The 17,567-nt window shown below is 35.8% G+C and overlaps 1 protein-coding gene across 1 annotated transcript in view; it reads left to right on the top strand.

The window, feature by feature from the left end:
• LOC129276705 (alanine--tRNA ligase, cytoplasmic-like) overlaps positions 1-10,859 on the top strand; it is a 30,723-nt gene extending 19,864 nt beyond the window's left edge. Inside the window, exons 16-21 of the mRNA XM_064095278.1 lie at positions 1,785-1,897; positions 2,278-2,386; positions 3,712-3,831; positions 4,141-4,260; positions 6,161-6,361; positions 6,791-10,859. Of these exons, the coding sequence (XP_063951348.1) occupies positions 1,785-1,897; positions 2,278-2,386; positions 3,712-3,831; positions 4,141-4,260; positions 6,161-6,361; positions 6,791-6,967 (840 nt within the window). The 3' untranslated portion in view covers positions 6,968-10,859. The remainder of the gene's footprint in view (positions 1-1,784; positions 1,898-2,277; positions 2,387-3,711; positions 3,832-4,140; positions 4,261-6,160; positions 6,362-6,790) is intronic.
• Positions 10,860-17,567: the final 6,708 nt, after the last annotated feature.

The raw sequence follows: 17,567 nt of genomic DNA, 5'->3' as shown, positions 1-17,567 counted from the left end.
GTCGGGTGGCCGAGCGTAGCCGCTTGGGGCAATCCCGTTTAGAGGGGTATGAGCCGCGGGTATAAAAGGGAAGCAACTATGACTACCGGTATCTGCCGTAAATGTCCCTCAAAGTTATATCACGGTAACAAACGCACCTACCTTCATGAAACTGACTTTTTTTAATGGTGTGACTCTGTCTTTGTTGTCATTTTTTAGTCATCGCGGCAAAGTTCAGACGCCAATCGATCGCACAGCGCGGTGCAGCTAGCCGAATAAGACATGCATGTGTAATGTATATGGCAACGTCAACGTAAGCTGGCGCTTTACCTTTCCGTGGAAGTTATTTTGTTTGACAAATTATTGGTATTATTTGACAATTAATTTCTTTCATTTGCCTTTCCTTCATTTCTCTCTATCATCCATCATCTCAAAATCAATCTTCAATCCCCATCTTCACTCCTTCCGACTTTTTATTTTTAATTATTATTCACTTTATTCCCGCCCAGAGCTCCCATTGAAAATACGGTATACCGGTACTAGCATTTTTTTCTCCTATTTTGCTGTCTGTAAGATACCGCCACACAGGTACTGAGAACTACCGGTAGTGGTTCAAAGCAGACAAGAAAAACACCTGAACAAAATCGCAAATTTCTCGTATCTTGAACCTTTCCGTATTCCCTTGTCTAAAATTCATGTCAAGACATTGAATGCTAGACAGAATTCTGAAAGCAAAAGTGGGGCTGTGATGCAGGAAATATGATATGAACGATCTTCTCGTATGGGTGAGCCCCCATGCTGATGCTGGTATCGGTACTTGCAATGAACACCGGTACCATATGTGTGTGTGTGAGGTGAGTGTGGAAGTGGCCAATATAATGTCGGCAACTTGCAGATAAGTGACAAAGCGCTGATTTCCCATCATTTTTTACCAGTAATTCTTCTATATTTTTTGGTTCTTGACTCTTTCTTAAATACGCATATTAGAGATAGAAAGTAAGTTTGATAAAAAAAAAATTTTGATGATTTTTTTTTTTTTTTTTTTGATGATTTTTTTTTTTTTTTTTTTTCCATCCGAAAATGGGGGGTGCGGTTAATACACGGGTGCGGTTAATACACCGTTACTTACGGTAAGTCTTTTGTTACCGTGCGATAGCTTCAGTGGGAAACCAGTGAAAACACGTTTATTTAATGAAATTATGGAAATACAAGCATTGTTTCGAGGGATCATAACTTTTTTACTACTTGACCATTTTCTGTGATTTAGGTATCAAAGAAAAGAGAAGATATTGAACTTTTTAGTCATGTGATTTTCTTTTTGAAATTAAGATACCCCCCGCCAAATGAGTTTTTGGCATCCTTTCTTCGAATTGTTTTTGCTCAATCACGCGTGAATGAGGAATAATCTAAGTAATACTAGATGAAAGAGGAGATTCTAAGCTTTACATTGGTAGGTCATTTGTCTATTTTATTTATGATTAAGTTATGATAAATCATCGCTAAATCTCGGTTTCGTTTTTTCTGGGACGCACTGTATAGTATATCCCCAGTTCAAGGTGATAAATTTTCCTCATATTCTAGAGCCATTCTTGTCTAGATAATGGTTTGAGGAAACACATGTCTTGGCTATAAACTTGCATTGAATGTAATTTCTGATGAATGTTTCTGAGATACTCATCGATTTTCATATTCCTGACCTGGATATTGATTTCTGGAAACGTGGGTCTTGTTTGAATAAAAATACTGCATTGACTGTAGTCGGAGATGAATGTCTCTAATTGAAGTTGATCCTCCTCACATTCCAGACCTATCCCGATCCAGTCCGAGTCCTGTCCGTGGGTATACCAGTTGAAGATTTGACCGCTGATCCTGCAGGGCCTGGTGGGACCATCACATCGGTGGAGTTCTGTGGTGGAACGTAAGTCCTTATGTTCTGTTAAATTTCTGGTAACCGCTTTTCTGGTAAAGCCTTCTTGTTACAGCCTTTCCATAGTGTATTGCGAGTACGAAAATTCATTCCAAACCCTTCATGAAGACTTCAGAATAGGTATTTGTGCAAACGACCCGTTTTGAAAATCAATTCCATTTCATCTATTGTCAGAATTAAATGCTAGATGAACCTTTTGATCAAGACAGCCAGTGCAGTTCATGAACTATGACTGACAGGTTTTAGACTTTTGATGCTTACATTTTGAAATATCAATAGTATTGAACAATATATATTTCTATATGGCAGATCACTCGCATTGATGATGACCTTGTCAAAACGATCCCCACAACTTTTCCTCTTTATTTCAGCCATGTCCGCAATGCTGGTGACATAGGAACCTTTGTGATAACGTCTGAGGAAGCCATAGCCAAGGGAATCAGAAGGATAGTGGCCATTACTGGACAAGATGCTGATAAGGTTAGTTTAGGGGCACTTTGCAGAAAGAGTTGCAATCGAATGCAATTTTGATTTTCAACCAATCAGAAGCAGGCCTGCCAATCACTCCCTTTTTTTCCAGGAGTTACCTCGTTTTTAAGATTTTTATCGTCCAAAAAGTGGAGCACTCCATTTTTGTCTCGCCTGCGTAGCGGAGCGAGACATTGGTATCACTATTTCCGGTGTCGGCGTCGTCGTCGTCAACAATTGTGTTGTACACCCAATAACTTTCTATAGCTTCGAGGTGGGATCACCAAATTCATACCAGAGGTCCATCTCCTGAAGGCACAGGTCAAGTTCGAATATGAGTCGAATTTGAATAAGGTCAAAGGTCAATGAACTTTCCATGACTGGCACTGTGCTGTGTTGTACACATAATAACTTTTTATATCTTCGAGGTAGGATTGCCAAATTCAAATAAGAGGTCCATCTCTTGAAGGTGCAGGTCAAGTTCGAATGTGAGTTGAATTTGATTAAGGTCAAAGGTCAATGAACTTTCCATGACTGGCACTGCTGTGTTGTACACACAATAACTTTCTATAGCTTCGAGGTGGGATCGCCAAACTCGTAACAGAGGTCCATCTAAGTCATATAGCATACACGTAGTTTTGACATGCAGTCTCTTCATGACTGCAATATGCAGGCGAGACAATGCTTGGCGTTTGCCTTGTTCCATTTATTTAAGATAAAAAATAAATAATCCCGTATATGTATTAGTGTGGTGGGGTATGGGTGTGTGTATGGGTATAAGAGTATTATAGTTTTTCTACACTTGTAATTTCTCAATATTTAAATGTGTGAATGCTGAATATGTATTAATTAGAAATAGTGAGGGAGACACACCTGACATCGAGCAGAAAAATTTGCGACGCGCGATTAGGACTCCTTTTTGTTTTCATTTTCAAATGTTGGCAGGCCTGCAGAAGCCGGTAAAAGTTATTTGTGCTTGATTTTGTTTTTACTTGCATTCAATCACAACTCTCTGCAAAAGTCCTAGGAGTCTGAACACAAATTTTCTTTGGTCATATTCTTTTCATGTCAAAAGGAGATGCTTTTCACAGGAACATTTTGCCAAAGAAAGGCAAATGGAATGTCTTTGTTGAGCATTTGACTTTGAGGATGTTGCCATCTACATAATTATATGTATCATTTAATTGTTCATGAATGTTGGAAACATGATGTGTCCAGATTAGAAGGTAAATGTCAAATTTTACTTGATTGTACAAATTATGTGAAGATATTGACTCCTCAGCTCTCAACAAATTTGGAAAATATGAACTCTCTTAATATCTATATTTTTATTACAGGCAAATGTTCGTGCAGAAGGCTTAGAAAAGCAGGTAGAAGCTCTCGCTGCCAAGATCCAAGCCAAAGAAGCTAAAATGACACAGAAAATACTCTCAAAGGCTGTTTATGAGCTTGGAAATGTGAGTAAAGAGGGGTATATTTAATTTTATATAAATTGCAGACTGGTCTACACCCACTCAAGTTCAGGCTATAATATTCCATTTCATCTAATTTGACTTTGGTCTATCTAGTCTATATGATGTTTATGAATCAAATATTTATTTGACAATTTGCAGAATAATTATTAGACTTGTTCATTATTTTTTTACCATTATTCCTATTTTGGGGTTGCACAAGATTATTAGCTCTGCTTACAGTAAATATCTGTTTGTTGGCAATTCATGGAAAACTTTCAGAGTGCTTTGAATTAAACTTCATTTTTCTTTCAGGATCTGAATGTAGCGATTGTTCCTCAGTGGAGGAAAGATACGATGCGCAACCGACTCAAAGAGCTCAAGAAGTGCCTTGATGATATGGATAAAGCAAAGAAAGCAGAGATGCTACAAAATGTAAGTGTAGACGATTCTTAATCCAAGAGTCAAAGGGGATGATAGTAATCGTACAATCCCTGCTTTTTTAAAGAGTTCTCTGTGTCTTCCAACCGAACTACTTCCAAAATTTGTTGGACTGTCATGATGCTTATTGATTACAGTGGCGGATCTACAGTTGGCAGCAAAATTATTCAACCCCCCTCTTATTTTTTACATTCTGTCATAATGAATAACATTGCAACTGCAGATTGTTACTGAAACATTCAGATAGTTAACAGACAGTTAATTACTATAGAATAACAGAAAAAAAAAATTAAATTTTACTTCATAGTTTATCCGAAATTGCTATTTGCCACAAAAAGCATGTTGCAAAATTATTCAACCCCCTATTTACACACAAGAAATGAATACACAAATAATGACAATTTAATAGCCAGTGCATATATTCTGAGGTGAATGCTGATTTTATTTATCCTCCACCTGAAACTGGAAGCTTTATATGCACAACAAACAAGTTGTAACATCATTCAACCTAGATGGATGTGTCTTTTAGTACTTTGTGCAGCATCCATTTGTTGCAATGACCTCCTGCAGACGAGATGAATAGCCTCTCACAAGCTTCTCACAATGCTCCTCGTGGATTTTGGCTCATTCCTCTTGTGCAATGGTCTCTAGGTCAGCGATGCTGGTAGGTCTACGTGCTGCAACAGCTTTTTTCATATCCCACCATAAATTCTCGATAGGGTTTAGGTCTGGAGGCTGTGATGGCCAATGATTGACCTTCCATCCTTTAACTTTTCCAGCCAAGCCTTTTTAGATTTGGAGCTGTGCTTGGGGTCGTTGTCCTACTGGAATGTCCAATGACGTCCAAGCTTCATCTTCTTTACAGATGGGTTGACATTCTTCGCTAGAATATCCTGGTACCTGACAGAATCCATGATGCCTTCAATACAATGGGGATTCCCAGTGCCAGTAGAGCAAAGCACCCCCACATCATCACAGACCCTCCCCCTTGCTTCACAGTAGGCAGAGTGTCCTCTTTGTACGCTTGATCCTTCTTCCCGAGCCACACGTATTGTTGATCCATAGGACCAAAGAGCTCCAGCCTGGTTTCATCAGTCTAGAGAACATTGTCCCAGAACTTCTGTGGCTTTGTCAGGTTGGTTCCAGCAAACTGGAGGCGACCTTTCTTGTGATGTTGCTTCAGAAGTGGTGTGCGTCTAGCGGTTCTTGCCCTCAGGCCTTCAGCATGAAGTGTGCTGTGCACTGTGTCCACAGAAACCTCAGTGCCCCCTTTAGCGAAGTCCTCCTACAGCTCCTTTGCTGTATTGAATTCACCTCTAATATAAACATTTGTACATGGCTTGTCATTTGTCATTATTAATGCATTCATCCCTGTATATTTATAGGGGGTTGAATAATTTTGCTACCTGCTTTTTATGTGAAAGCTGCAATTTACAATAGACTAGGAATTAAATCTGGATTTTTTCGCTGGTATTCAATTGTTATTAACTATATTTTGATTACTAAAATGATTTAGTAACAATCTGCAGTTGCATCATTATTCAATTCACCAGAATGTCCAAAATGTGAGGGGGGTTGAATAATTTTGCTGCCAACTGTATGTGTTTAGGGGGTTTTACCCCTCCCCCCTTTTGGGGCTGCCTAGTAAAAAAAAAGAACTGACCTACATGTTTTAGAGCCAGCCCCAAATTACCTTCATTTTGTAGTGAACCCTTTTTTTTTTTTTTTTTTTTTTTGCTTGTCGAATTTCTTGGTCAAACCCCTTCCTTGAAAAAAAAAAGCTACATCCGCCCCTGGATTATGTTGAAGATTTGTGATGGTAATTACCTTTGTAACACACATGAATGTACAGAAAGAAAGATGAATATATATCTTATATAAATCTATCCACCAGGCCAAAGAGAAAGCGAAGGAGCTAATTGCCAGCAACCCTGACATCCCGTTCCTTGTGGCACGACTAGAGGCTGGCTCCAACAGCAAAGCCTTGGATGCTGCACTCAAGGAATTCAAGAGCAAGTCCCCCAAGACCTCTGCCATGCTTGTCAGCGTGGATCAGGAAGCTAACAAGATCCTATGCCTGGCCCAAGTTCCCAAGGTAGGTCTGTCTTGACTTATTTAAAGCTTTGGGCACACTACATGATCCATTGCTATCAGATATTCAAAGAAATTACCATAGCATTTTGTATAACCATTCCAGTCTGTAGAATCCCATCTATCAAAGTTCCAAATAGTGGTATGAATATTTAATAAAAAACAAGATCACAGTCTAAGTGAATTTCTAACCTTCCTGTAGTGTAGTATTAAAAGCAGTTTCAATTCCTTTACTTCAACCACATTAAAAATTCCTGGTGTTAGCATCTTATAATTTTCTAGGATTACTAGAAATCAATATTTTAATTGATTGTAACTTTCAGTTATGATTGATTGTAAACTTAATGCAGCAGAGATGCAGGTTCCCAGAGAAAATACTGCTGCTAATCAAGTCAAGCTTGAATACTAATTGAATTATATTCACTCCCAACAGGATGCAGTGAGCAAGGGACTAAAGGCCAACGAATGGGTGCAGGAAGTGGCAGGCATCATGGGAGGAAAGGGCGGAGGTCGCGACGTGTCCGCACAGGCCACGGGAGATCAAACGGGAGTTGTTGACCAAGTTTTAGAGATGGCACAAAAGTTTGCTCAACTTAAATTAGGCAGTTAAGGCTGAATGATATTCTGCTATATCTTCTTTGTCTATCATGTTATTTGTAAAAGACCAAGTTTATTATTACATGAAAGTGCTGGTATAGATATATTAATGAAAATATCGTGAGAACATGTTTTCCTGTCTGCCTCATTAGGCTTTGGAATATCTTGGTAAATCATGAATTCTTGCAGTTTGGTATATTTCATAACTTTGTAGCTTTATTTTGAAGACAACCACATCATTTGAATAGACCTTTTTGAACTACCAATTCAAGGTTTTTTTTCATAAAACATATAGTATTGGTTAGATTGTGCTCAGAGGGAGCAAATGACTGCATATTCCTCAAGAAGATTATACAAAATTGTCATACTTTGTGCAGTGGTACTTAAACTTGACTTTTTTGGTTAGGCTTAATTGGTGAAACAGTCCCTTTGACTACAGAATATCTGCAATGTGCGACCTGAAATATGAAACCTCTCTGGATTTGATTTTCAGCACTTGCAATTGGTAGAGTATTGGTTAACGATTTTATGCGTAAAAATGAAGTACCGGTGTATGGAATGCACAGAAATTTACCATAGAGTTCTGTTATGTACTGTATCCTGTATAGGTGTTCTTTTAGAGGGAATGTCTTTCAATGTTCTAAGCTTCATGCTTTTGTACTAGCTGCCACGTTGCTTTGACCACAAAAGGCCATGTTTAACTGCATGGCTCAAACACGAGAGGCAATTTATAATGCCTCATATGTTTTGATCTGTAAGAAACAAAAATGTTATTATATTATTGGACTTGGATGATATAATACATGGAAGTATATGGGACCAAAATCACATACTTGTACTCCCTGATTAGTTCATAGAATGTAAAATACATAATAAGTCTATTTATGCTTGCAGTTTCAGGAGTATACCGGTGTTATGATTTTTTTGCCATTAAAAACCATGAATTTTAAAAACTCGTAGCTTATACTTTTGGGTATGACATAAAGATTGCTCTACTTTTATTATACAGCCCAAGACTTTACATTAGACTCAGCATATTCTATGAATAATGACACAAATATACAAAAGATACATACATTCTGTTATCCATTCTCCTTCATTACCTGTGAAAGGATGTAAAGCTGTAGGTTCCTTTGTCCCAAATATGCAAGTACATGTACATGTATGTTTTCTCCCAATATTAAGATATGCCATTATGCACTGGAAGAAGTGTGCATCATGGATCAGCAAAACATGGTTCAAAACCTAATATTTCATTTTTATTTCATGCTCATTTTATGTTCATTTCAATTTTGTTCATTTTCTTTCTCTTTCAATGTAATTAACATATTGTTCTTCAGCCAAACCGATTTGGTTCTCTTATTTAAGTAAACATGAAATGTATAATGGAGAAAGATATTCAAGCTTGTATGAATTCATTGAAAACATCTTGCTTTCTGTGTATGGATAACTTATTCTTATCATATTTATGCAATGTAACCGCATCTGAATTTTGAAAAATGCATTATAAGAAATTATTAATAAAATATGGGATCTGGAAAGAAACTAGATGTGGATCTCGGGTGAATTTATTGTTTTATCTTTCAATAGAGTAAAGTGTTATTTTTCTTCGGATTTGTTTGGTATCGTTCCAGTGTATTACCCATTGCAAACTAGTCAATCGGCTGCCATTTCTTTTAAAACAAATATGAATTAGCAGCCTTTAGAGCACCACCTCAAGACCTCAATTACTCAAATCTGGCCTGTTTCCTGACCCACAATGCAATATTCTAAGTAATGTAGCCTAGTAACATAGACCCGCTTGAATGATAACACACTTGTTTATTACTCAGTGCATTCATAGTGCAATGATCACATTACCAAAAGCAAAACAAGTACTTTTTCTCTCAAACATGTTTTAGTTTTTCAATAAAACAAAATTATTGGCTAATTTACTCTTTGTGTTACTAATAGTTATCTCAACATGTCTACTTTTAAGATTAGCTGTTTATAGCACATATTCAATGAGAGACCACAGACAGTGTTGGTCAGTTTGCACCCCCTTTATAATTTCAGAAGGGGATCTGACTGTTATGATGAAATGACTTGTAAGAAAGGGGAAAAGAATAAGAAAGGTAAATTTTTGAAAGTTTGAACGAAATAGAAAAAGGAATAACAAAGTTATCAATGGGTAGTTTAAAAATGAGATCACTACAGTACAAAGGCTTTGTAAATCTATTGGTATTTTGGTGGGTAGATATATCCATACATCATATTGACATTGCCATCGCTGCAAATTTGAGGTATAGTGATTACAAACTTGTAGAACTATTGAATATTCATACCCCTTATTGTTTGTCTGATTAGTGCAAACTTTTGCCTTTCTACTTCTCCTTTTTTTATTTGGTATTAAAACAATATTTTCCTTGAGGGTTTGATTGCATTTGTATATTGCCCCTTGGACAATGCAGTTGAATGTTTGTTGTCGAATAAACAGGATGTCTGCCAGATTGTATTAAAGTCTTGGCAGTTTGGTAAAAGAGGCTCCCAAGAGTCCCAACTCTCATTCTCTGTTCTGGTTCTCACTGGTCTGACTCCTTCCAAATGGATTAGTGATATACTGGATCATATTTACTATCAAAATATATTCCATGTCTTTGAAAATCCATTACCCTGTAGCAGAGTTCTCTAGTATTCATATCAGTTTTCAATTGATGCAGGGATGGACTGGGTTTTATCTACATGTATTTCTTTAAATGTGATTTTTGAAAGACCGGGCCCTGTTGCACGAAAGTTACTATTATAATTTGCTATCCAGTAGTAACTGCCATGGTAACGGTTCTCAACAACCAATCAAATTTAAGATTTCAATGGAAGTGACCATTAGATGACAAAGTTACCGTAATAGTAAACTTGAATGCTACATGACCCTGAATAACATGCTGCACATGCTCAAAGTAATATCATTTTCCTTGTGTGTGATATTCTGTATCATAATCAATATTGAATGAAGGCATTATACTAAAGAATTGATCAAAATCATATTTCAACTACAATACATTGGCAAAAAATTCAAATGGGTCTTTGAGATGAGAATCAGCTTAGCTCCTCCGCTCCTCATACCAGCTTTTCACATTAATGATCTCTACTGAGGACATTTTATTCCATATTACAAAATGATATTTTTTTTGTCTTTCTCAGAAACCCAGAATCTTTAACATACAATTTGTATGTGTTTTTTATTTTTCAACTTAATTTTTTTTATTTATTGGGCAATTGGATGTTAGCACTCTATAAATTCCCAAGTTTGATTTGGTAGCTGTAGCTGTAAGCCAATGTGTTGTATTAAACTCATAAGATTAGAATGCATTGCAAATGATGGTTGTGTTGTGGAGAATATTGATCATTCATGAATTCTTCCACCTGTTCCACACATCTGTTTAGAAAATGTGATTGATGTTAATTTTGTTACGTAATATAATTTTGAATTATTTACATTAAGCATTTGATTTATTAACTCTCCAAAATAAATTTCTATTTTTTGATGGTGTTTCATCTTTGAATTCTATGTGAAATTAAAAAAAAAAGATGCATTCATTAGTAATTTGTTAATCAAATGAGCAAATATTTATGAAATAAAAAAATGTTGATAATTTGTTAATGAAAGTATTAGAATGTTATTTAGAAGTGACACAGAACAGATATTGTTAGAGAGTCACAATTAAACTAATGTTCTGGCTGGTCATATCTATTTATCCATTGAAATGCTGTCATGTTCATAATTATGGTTGCAATAAAATTTTATTATTTGGCATTCCATTTGGAAGTTATATAAACATTAACATTTGTCATGACATTTGGTGAATTCGACATACATTACATGTACCTGGTATTCATAATAAACTCACAGATTTGTAAGATAATAATATTGGAGTATAGTTTCAAGTGTATCAGTTTTGTTGCTTTTGTGCAGTGCATTTAAAAATAAATGTTTTCCAAATTTAGAGGGCTAATATAATCAAACATTATCCAGTATTGCAATTTTATTTTTTTTCAGGAAATTTGAAAGAAAAACTCTTCATCTTTTATTTGACGCCTTGCTTGTGCCTGCAGGAGATACAGGATTACCAGTTTGGGGGCAAAAAAGAGCCCTTTTTTTTCTTCAAAATTTATTTTCTCAACACCCAAAAATATCAATCCAAATAACCCCCCCCCCCCCCCTCTCCCATGATGTCAGCCTGGCCTCAAATTATTTTAACCAACTTTTCTATTTGTCTTATCAAATTTTTGTTACATTTCCTCAAGGGTAGCCCCAATTGCTAGTGTCACTGACACTATGCATGAATTAATATGGAAGGCCATTTATATTTTTCAAATTTTGGTAAAATGGGTTAGTAAATGGAAACTGGTCAATCTTGAATTCATAAAATTTTACAAACTGTTGACATAGAAATCTAAGTAAGTTTCGTGCTCTCAGCTTACTTGCTAAAATTTTGCAAATGAATTTTCTCTTTTCATATACTTGTAAATAGTCATTTTAATAGTAAATAATCCCTGCATATGAGCCCTCTAATAAAATTTGAATATTTTTTATAGCTTAATTGAAGAATCCAAAGTCTTGGAAAATACTATTTTTCTTTGAGATGACAGGTTGAAGGATGGTTGAATTAATTTTTTTATTGCAATATTATTTAAAAAGGTATTCAACATCACTACAATTGGGAAACTAAATGTTAGATCGAAGTATTGCACATATAAATCATAAAATGGTTAGGTTTTTATGACGTTTATGTCAGAGATATAAAGGACATGGGGAAGGGAAATTGAACAGAGAACAAAAAGTTTCACTTTATTTCAATTAGCCACTTTTTTATTTTACACAAACATATCTCACTTAGTCACTTGATTTAAAGTGAAATCCGATTATTATAGATATTACCAAGTCGTGATCACGTACTAAGCTATTTGGAAATAGATGACGTGTTTCCTAATCTGCCTTGCCTCGTCTTTTTTAACACACCTCGTAATATTAACCCCTCCGTTCTTTCTCATTAATCACCAATGACAAGTCAAACAATATTGTTGAACTAATTTTTCTGGTTCGCTGTTTCCAATAGTACAGGAAACCCCTCTTCGTGATGCGATTGTACTTTTCTGTCTCATTGTTTTATGATTGCGGGATGGCAAAGAGTAAGTAATCTATACCTCCCCGCGTGATGGAACAAACCATTGCCCTCCGCCTTGGTATAACGTTGTAAAAGTAATGTATGGGTTAGTCCATTCAAGCAAATAGGGAGAATTTGTAATATTCATAAGTAATGACATGTATTGGGTTAAAGGTGAGAGAGGTATATGTTACCCTATGAAAATGGACCAACCCGATTTCACGATAAAGGGGCTAAAAGCACTCGGCGAAAATCAATTTGGTTGAAAATACGAAGAAGAGTTATTCTCTGGAATTTTTTTTAATTGGTTCTGAAATTAGAGGTTAATGTCCCAATTGTGGTTATCCTAAAATTGCTTATGAATGGCAGGCTTCTGCTAACAGCTAGTAGACCTACATGCTTATGCCTCTGTATTCACTTAGTCCTATATATCTGTATATAGACCCTATTTTCTACGTGTATGTTAATCTTTAATATACTAGACATTTCTAACTTTCTCAGTCAAGGTGCAGCTCTCCTCAGCTCAAGAAACGGGAAAAGGGGGCTTAGTTTTTCTAATACCCCCTTTTCTATAAATGGACAACTCTTTTCATATTTCTTTTAAATGTAGGCCTATGTAAATGTATTCATAGTGCCGATTTTTAGGGAATTTCGTTCTCAACCTGCCTTTATAACATTTAACATCCCTTGAATAGGTTGAAAATGTATTTCTATAAGTGGAGTTTCGGGGTTTCGCCGAGAGGACGAGAGGGTTCTTCTTTTAACTGATAGGGTGATTCGATTTTACAGAGGGGGCGACCGATTATTGCTAAAAGGGGTTGTCTATTATAATATGCAGCCCACATGAGTGCAACAGCCCGTTTCATCATCGTGCGATTAGCCAGAGCTGTGGTTGTCGCGGGTCTCTGGGTCTATTAAGGGCTCCTTTTTTCGTTCCAGTCGGGGGGAATCGTGGATTGCTGACAGATCGGTTTAAATTAAGGATTTTTAAAGTCACCCTATATAGTGTAAATCAATAAGCTATTTCCAGTTCAGTGGCCATCCAAAATGAAATGAACTGTTTCATGAAATAACTACATTGATAAGACCAATCAAAGAGTGCCGATTTTTCCCCTTATCCAGACCTGTCTGTAAACTGCTTCGTAGACGGGCAACAAAACAGCAAGATAAGGACGCAACAAGATGATCACTTAATTTTACTTATCACTATTGATCGATAATTATATTGGATTATTATCATTGATGCATATACCGTTTTAATGCATTGTGTGATAGGCCTATTTTGAACTATTCGGAATGACTTGATGTTAAAATGTTATTCTGGTCTTTATCTCTCAGTCTTTGCTGAGGGCAGCGATTAATAAAACCAGTAGGAAGAAAAATATGTTATGCCATCTCCCGGGCCATCTCACACACCTTCAAAATTGCATGGATGGTATATTTTTAGTCCCTGATAAGAAAATGGAATAATCCTTAACTCTTCATGAAACATAAGTAACAGATTATTCAATTTTCTTGTCAGGGGCGCTGATGAAATTCAAATTCAGTTAGTTCTCTTTTCCGGATTGTTCCACCACGGTCGCAGTCACTTCGTTTTTTTATTGATTCCCATTTGTATTTGAGGAGCTCGTCAGCTTCGTAACATAGCCCGGCCAAGCATGATTTTTTTGTAAGTCATCATAAATTCAAAAAGTTGAAAAGGAATATAATATTCCTATCCAAAATTTTAAGAATTTGAAACGAATCCAGATTGGCGGTGAATATTGTCCAGCCGAATAATTTGGTTTTATTTTAAATCTTAAGGGCTAAAGGACAACTCCGGGCTGAAAATATTTCTAAATGAATAGAGTAAAATTCACTAAGCAAAATACTGAAAATTTCATTGGATAACAAATAACGAATTAATTGAATTTTAAATAAGTTTATCAATATTTTGTGAAAACAGTTATATGCAATATCGTCATGAATATTAATTAGTTGGCAGATGATGTCACATCCCCACTTTCCTTTTTCTACATGAAATCATAATTGTCTCATTTTATCATGCATGTGTAAATAATGTGTCTCCATTACGATGAAATAAGTTGCGGTAATAAATAATTAATGCACTTAACAGCTTAATCAGTTGTCAATCTATTGTTTTAGTTATTGGTAGAAATTTTAGAACAAACCTAATTTATGTGATAAAATACAAATGAACAAGTGGGAATGTGACATCATCAGGTCACCTAATGAATATTCATGAAGACGTGCCTGGAACCGTTTTACCGGAATAATGCAAATCTTTAAAATATGAATAACTTCGTTATTTGTTATCCGATTTTGATCAAATTTTCAGCATTTTGCTCGGTGATTTTTACTCCAGCCTGAGCCATCCCTTTAACTGAAAAGATTTGAATTTAAACCCTTTATATAGGTAAAATCCACAATTAAGTTTTAAATATACATCTAATACTCGGATGGTCGATTCACAGCCATTGTGGATTTATTTTAAATTCTTGGAATTTTATAGAGTTATTATATCGAACATGAATTTCATTATTCCCACCTAAAGTGCAAAAGCAAAACAAAGTTGGGTAGGGCATACTCAGTCGATCGCGATGAAAGCTGAATGTTGTAACAAAGTCAGGCTGACTAAGTTAATTAGTCACTGATCACTTAATGAGGTTGTTACTCCTCGTTAACCTCCGTGGTTTTCTTAATCGGTTTCCTCCAAACCACCACAGTGCCCCCCAAAGTGAACACTCCTGTGTGGTCGCTTTCATGAACCCCCAGTCATGCCAGTTATCATGTGAGGTCTACCGAGCTGGGTTGACAGTTGACACCCACAAGGAATATTTCCGTGAATGCCACCGGCCCTCCCCACCCTCGTGCGGATGTATTCTGTACATTTCACTATAATGGAAGAGTCTTGTTTGGACGCATCCATTTTTATCAGGTAGACCTCCATGTTAGTTGCTTGCTCCTTGATATCATTTATGTTGTTCTTAAAATTGATTTTTAAGATGCGGTTTATTGGTATAAAACATGGTTTTATCTGAATTGCTCAGATTTGTTTTTGCTGTTTAATCACCAAATTTTTTATACATTTTAAAGTTATTTCCCTACTTTTGCAGTCGAATTAATACTTACTTACTTACTTATGGATGCTTCTGAACGCAGTCTAAGACTCTATATTAATCGGTTGCACACCCCTGAAGAAAATACTATAAGCTCTGGACGCTTACATTTAAAAACGTGCGATGTAATGTCAACATATTCTTAAATATTTTAAAGTCAGATTCCGCAGATGTTACATTAAAAATTCTGATATTGTGTCTTCAAGTTGAAATTTATTCATACAGCTATATAGCCAATTCGAAGTTAGCTCATAATCAACTTTTCTCGAATGACCTGTTCCATATGAGAATGAGCACAAGTGGCGTAATGAGCCCGACATTTTGAGGGGGCGACATGCAGGGGCGGATCCAGCCTTCGCCATAATTGCAATAGGGGGCGGAATTTTTTTCAGCCATATTTCCCCGATCGGCCGCTCGAAGATTATTTTTTGTTTGTTTCTTTGAAGGGGTAGTCCTAATAGTCACTTCTTAGCTTTATTCTTATAAATCAACATAAATATAAAATATCATAATCCTTACGCGAGCGCAAAGCGCGAGCTAATTTTTTTTTAACTTTATGAATTTTGTCCTAAAATTTGAACATTCTGGGCAATGTTAATTTTTGACGTTACATATTTCATCAATCAAATAGGGCCTTATGCGAGCGCGAAGCGCGAGCTGAATTTTTTTTACATTTCTACCTTAAAGAATGAAAATTCTAAGTACTTGTTGTAAACAAGCGCGAGTGGAAAATTTTGAGATTTAGACCTAGAAACGAGACACTTTATTCATGTTTTGTAAATCATGAAAAGGATGAGTAATTGGGGATATTCCTTACATGAATGAATGAATGACGCGAGTGCAAAGCTTGAGCAGAAAATTGTTAATATACGTTCGAAGAGATTGTAATGGTACGTGTTAAGGATTTCTTGCACTTAGCCATGAAGACGTTAAATAATACGAGCGCGAAGCATAACATAAAGAATGGAAAATTTTGATCAGTTTTTGTAATCGTGATCAGGATAGCTATATATATAAATAATTGATGAGAGCGCGAAATGCGAGCGGAACGATTCGAGATTTAGACCTAAAAACGGGAAACTCTATTCATGATTTTTAAATCATGAAAAGGATGAGTAATAGGTGATATTCGTACATTAACAATACGAGCACAAAGCGCGAGCAGAAATTTTTTGATATTGTGATCTGAAACTGGATAATGATTTAAATAGAGAATAAGTTGAATAATCATTTTGATTTTGATCAATTTTTGTAATCGTGATCAGGATAGCTATATATCTAAATAATTGATGCGAGCGCGAAGCGCGAGCGGAACAATTCGAGATTTAGACCTAAAAACGGGAAACTCTATTCATGCTTTGTAAATCATGAAAAGGATGAGTAATAGGTGATATTCCTACATTAATAATGCGAGCACAAAGCGCGAGCAGAAACTTTTTGATATTGTGATCTGAAACTGGATAATGATTTAAATAGAGAACAAGTTGAATAATCATGCGCGCGCGTGTTTCAGATTTAGACCTAGAATCTAGACATTCTAAATACATCTTTAATCATGAAAATAAAAAAAGCGAGCGCGAAGTGTGAAGTTAAAATATTTGATATTCCGATCTGAAAAAGGGTCAATTTCAGCTCTATATTTCAAGCACTTTGTAGGAAAATTGTGAGGTGGATATTGATCGCACTTAATAAAGAACTGATATTTTTCATTATTATTACTTTGAGTTTTGACGTAGGACCGGGACAACCTTAGGGCATGTCATTATTAATTTTTGAAAATGATGAATATCTTCCTATTCCTCTTGCTAAGCGCGAGATGAAACAAAAGGGACAATTCGATTATCAAATTAATATCTTATTTATTAATCTAATATGCCTAACGAGGGCGCGAAATCTGATGATATTATGGCCTGACAACTGGACATTTCAACCACTTTTGTAATTATGAATAGGATGCATGAGTAAATATATTTATAACAATTGATGCGAGCGCAAATTTGACCTGTGTAATAAAAAAATCTAATTTTGTGATAAATTATAAAAAAAAAGTATTCAGGAAACGGTTTCAGAATCGTAATTCATCCTATTACCTTCCGTTTCGTTCTTTTTCTCATTTTTTCTAGGTCTTTTTTTTCTTTTATTTAGGGGATCCATACCCCACCCTTCTGTATGCCATTGGGTCTCACGGACGTCTCCGTGCAGGCACACACTTATTCTACTGTACTAACCAATGATGACGGATATGAATTTATCCCCTCGAAACGATGCTGAATATAACATAAAGTTTTCAGCTGTTTAAAGATCCGAAGAAATTACGTCACAAATAAATTTAATCAGCTTTAAATGTTGA

Source organism: Lytechinus pictus, chromosome 2 (genome assembly GCF_037042905.1).
Source record: "Lytechinus pictus isolate F3 Inbred chromosome 2, Lp3.0, whole genome shotgun sequence".
Taxonomy (NCBI): Eukaryota; Metazoa; Echinodermata; class Echinoidea; order Temnopleuroida; family Toxopneustidae; genus Lytechinus; species Lytechinus pictus.
The sequence above is the reverse complement of the archived record's forward strand: the minus strand, read 5'-3'. Positions and strand labels throughout refer to the sequence as shown.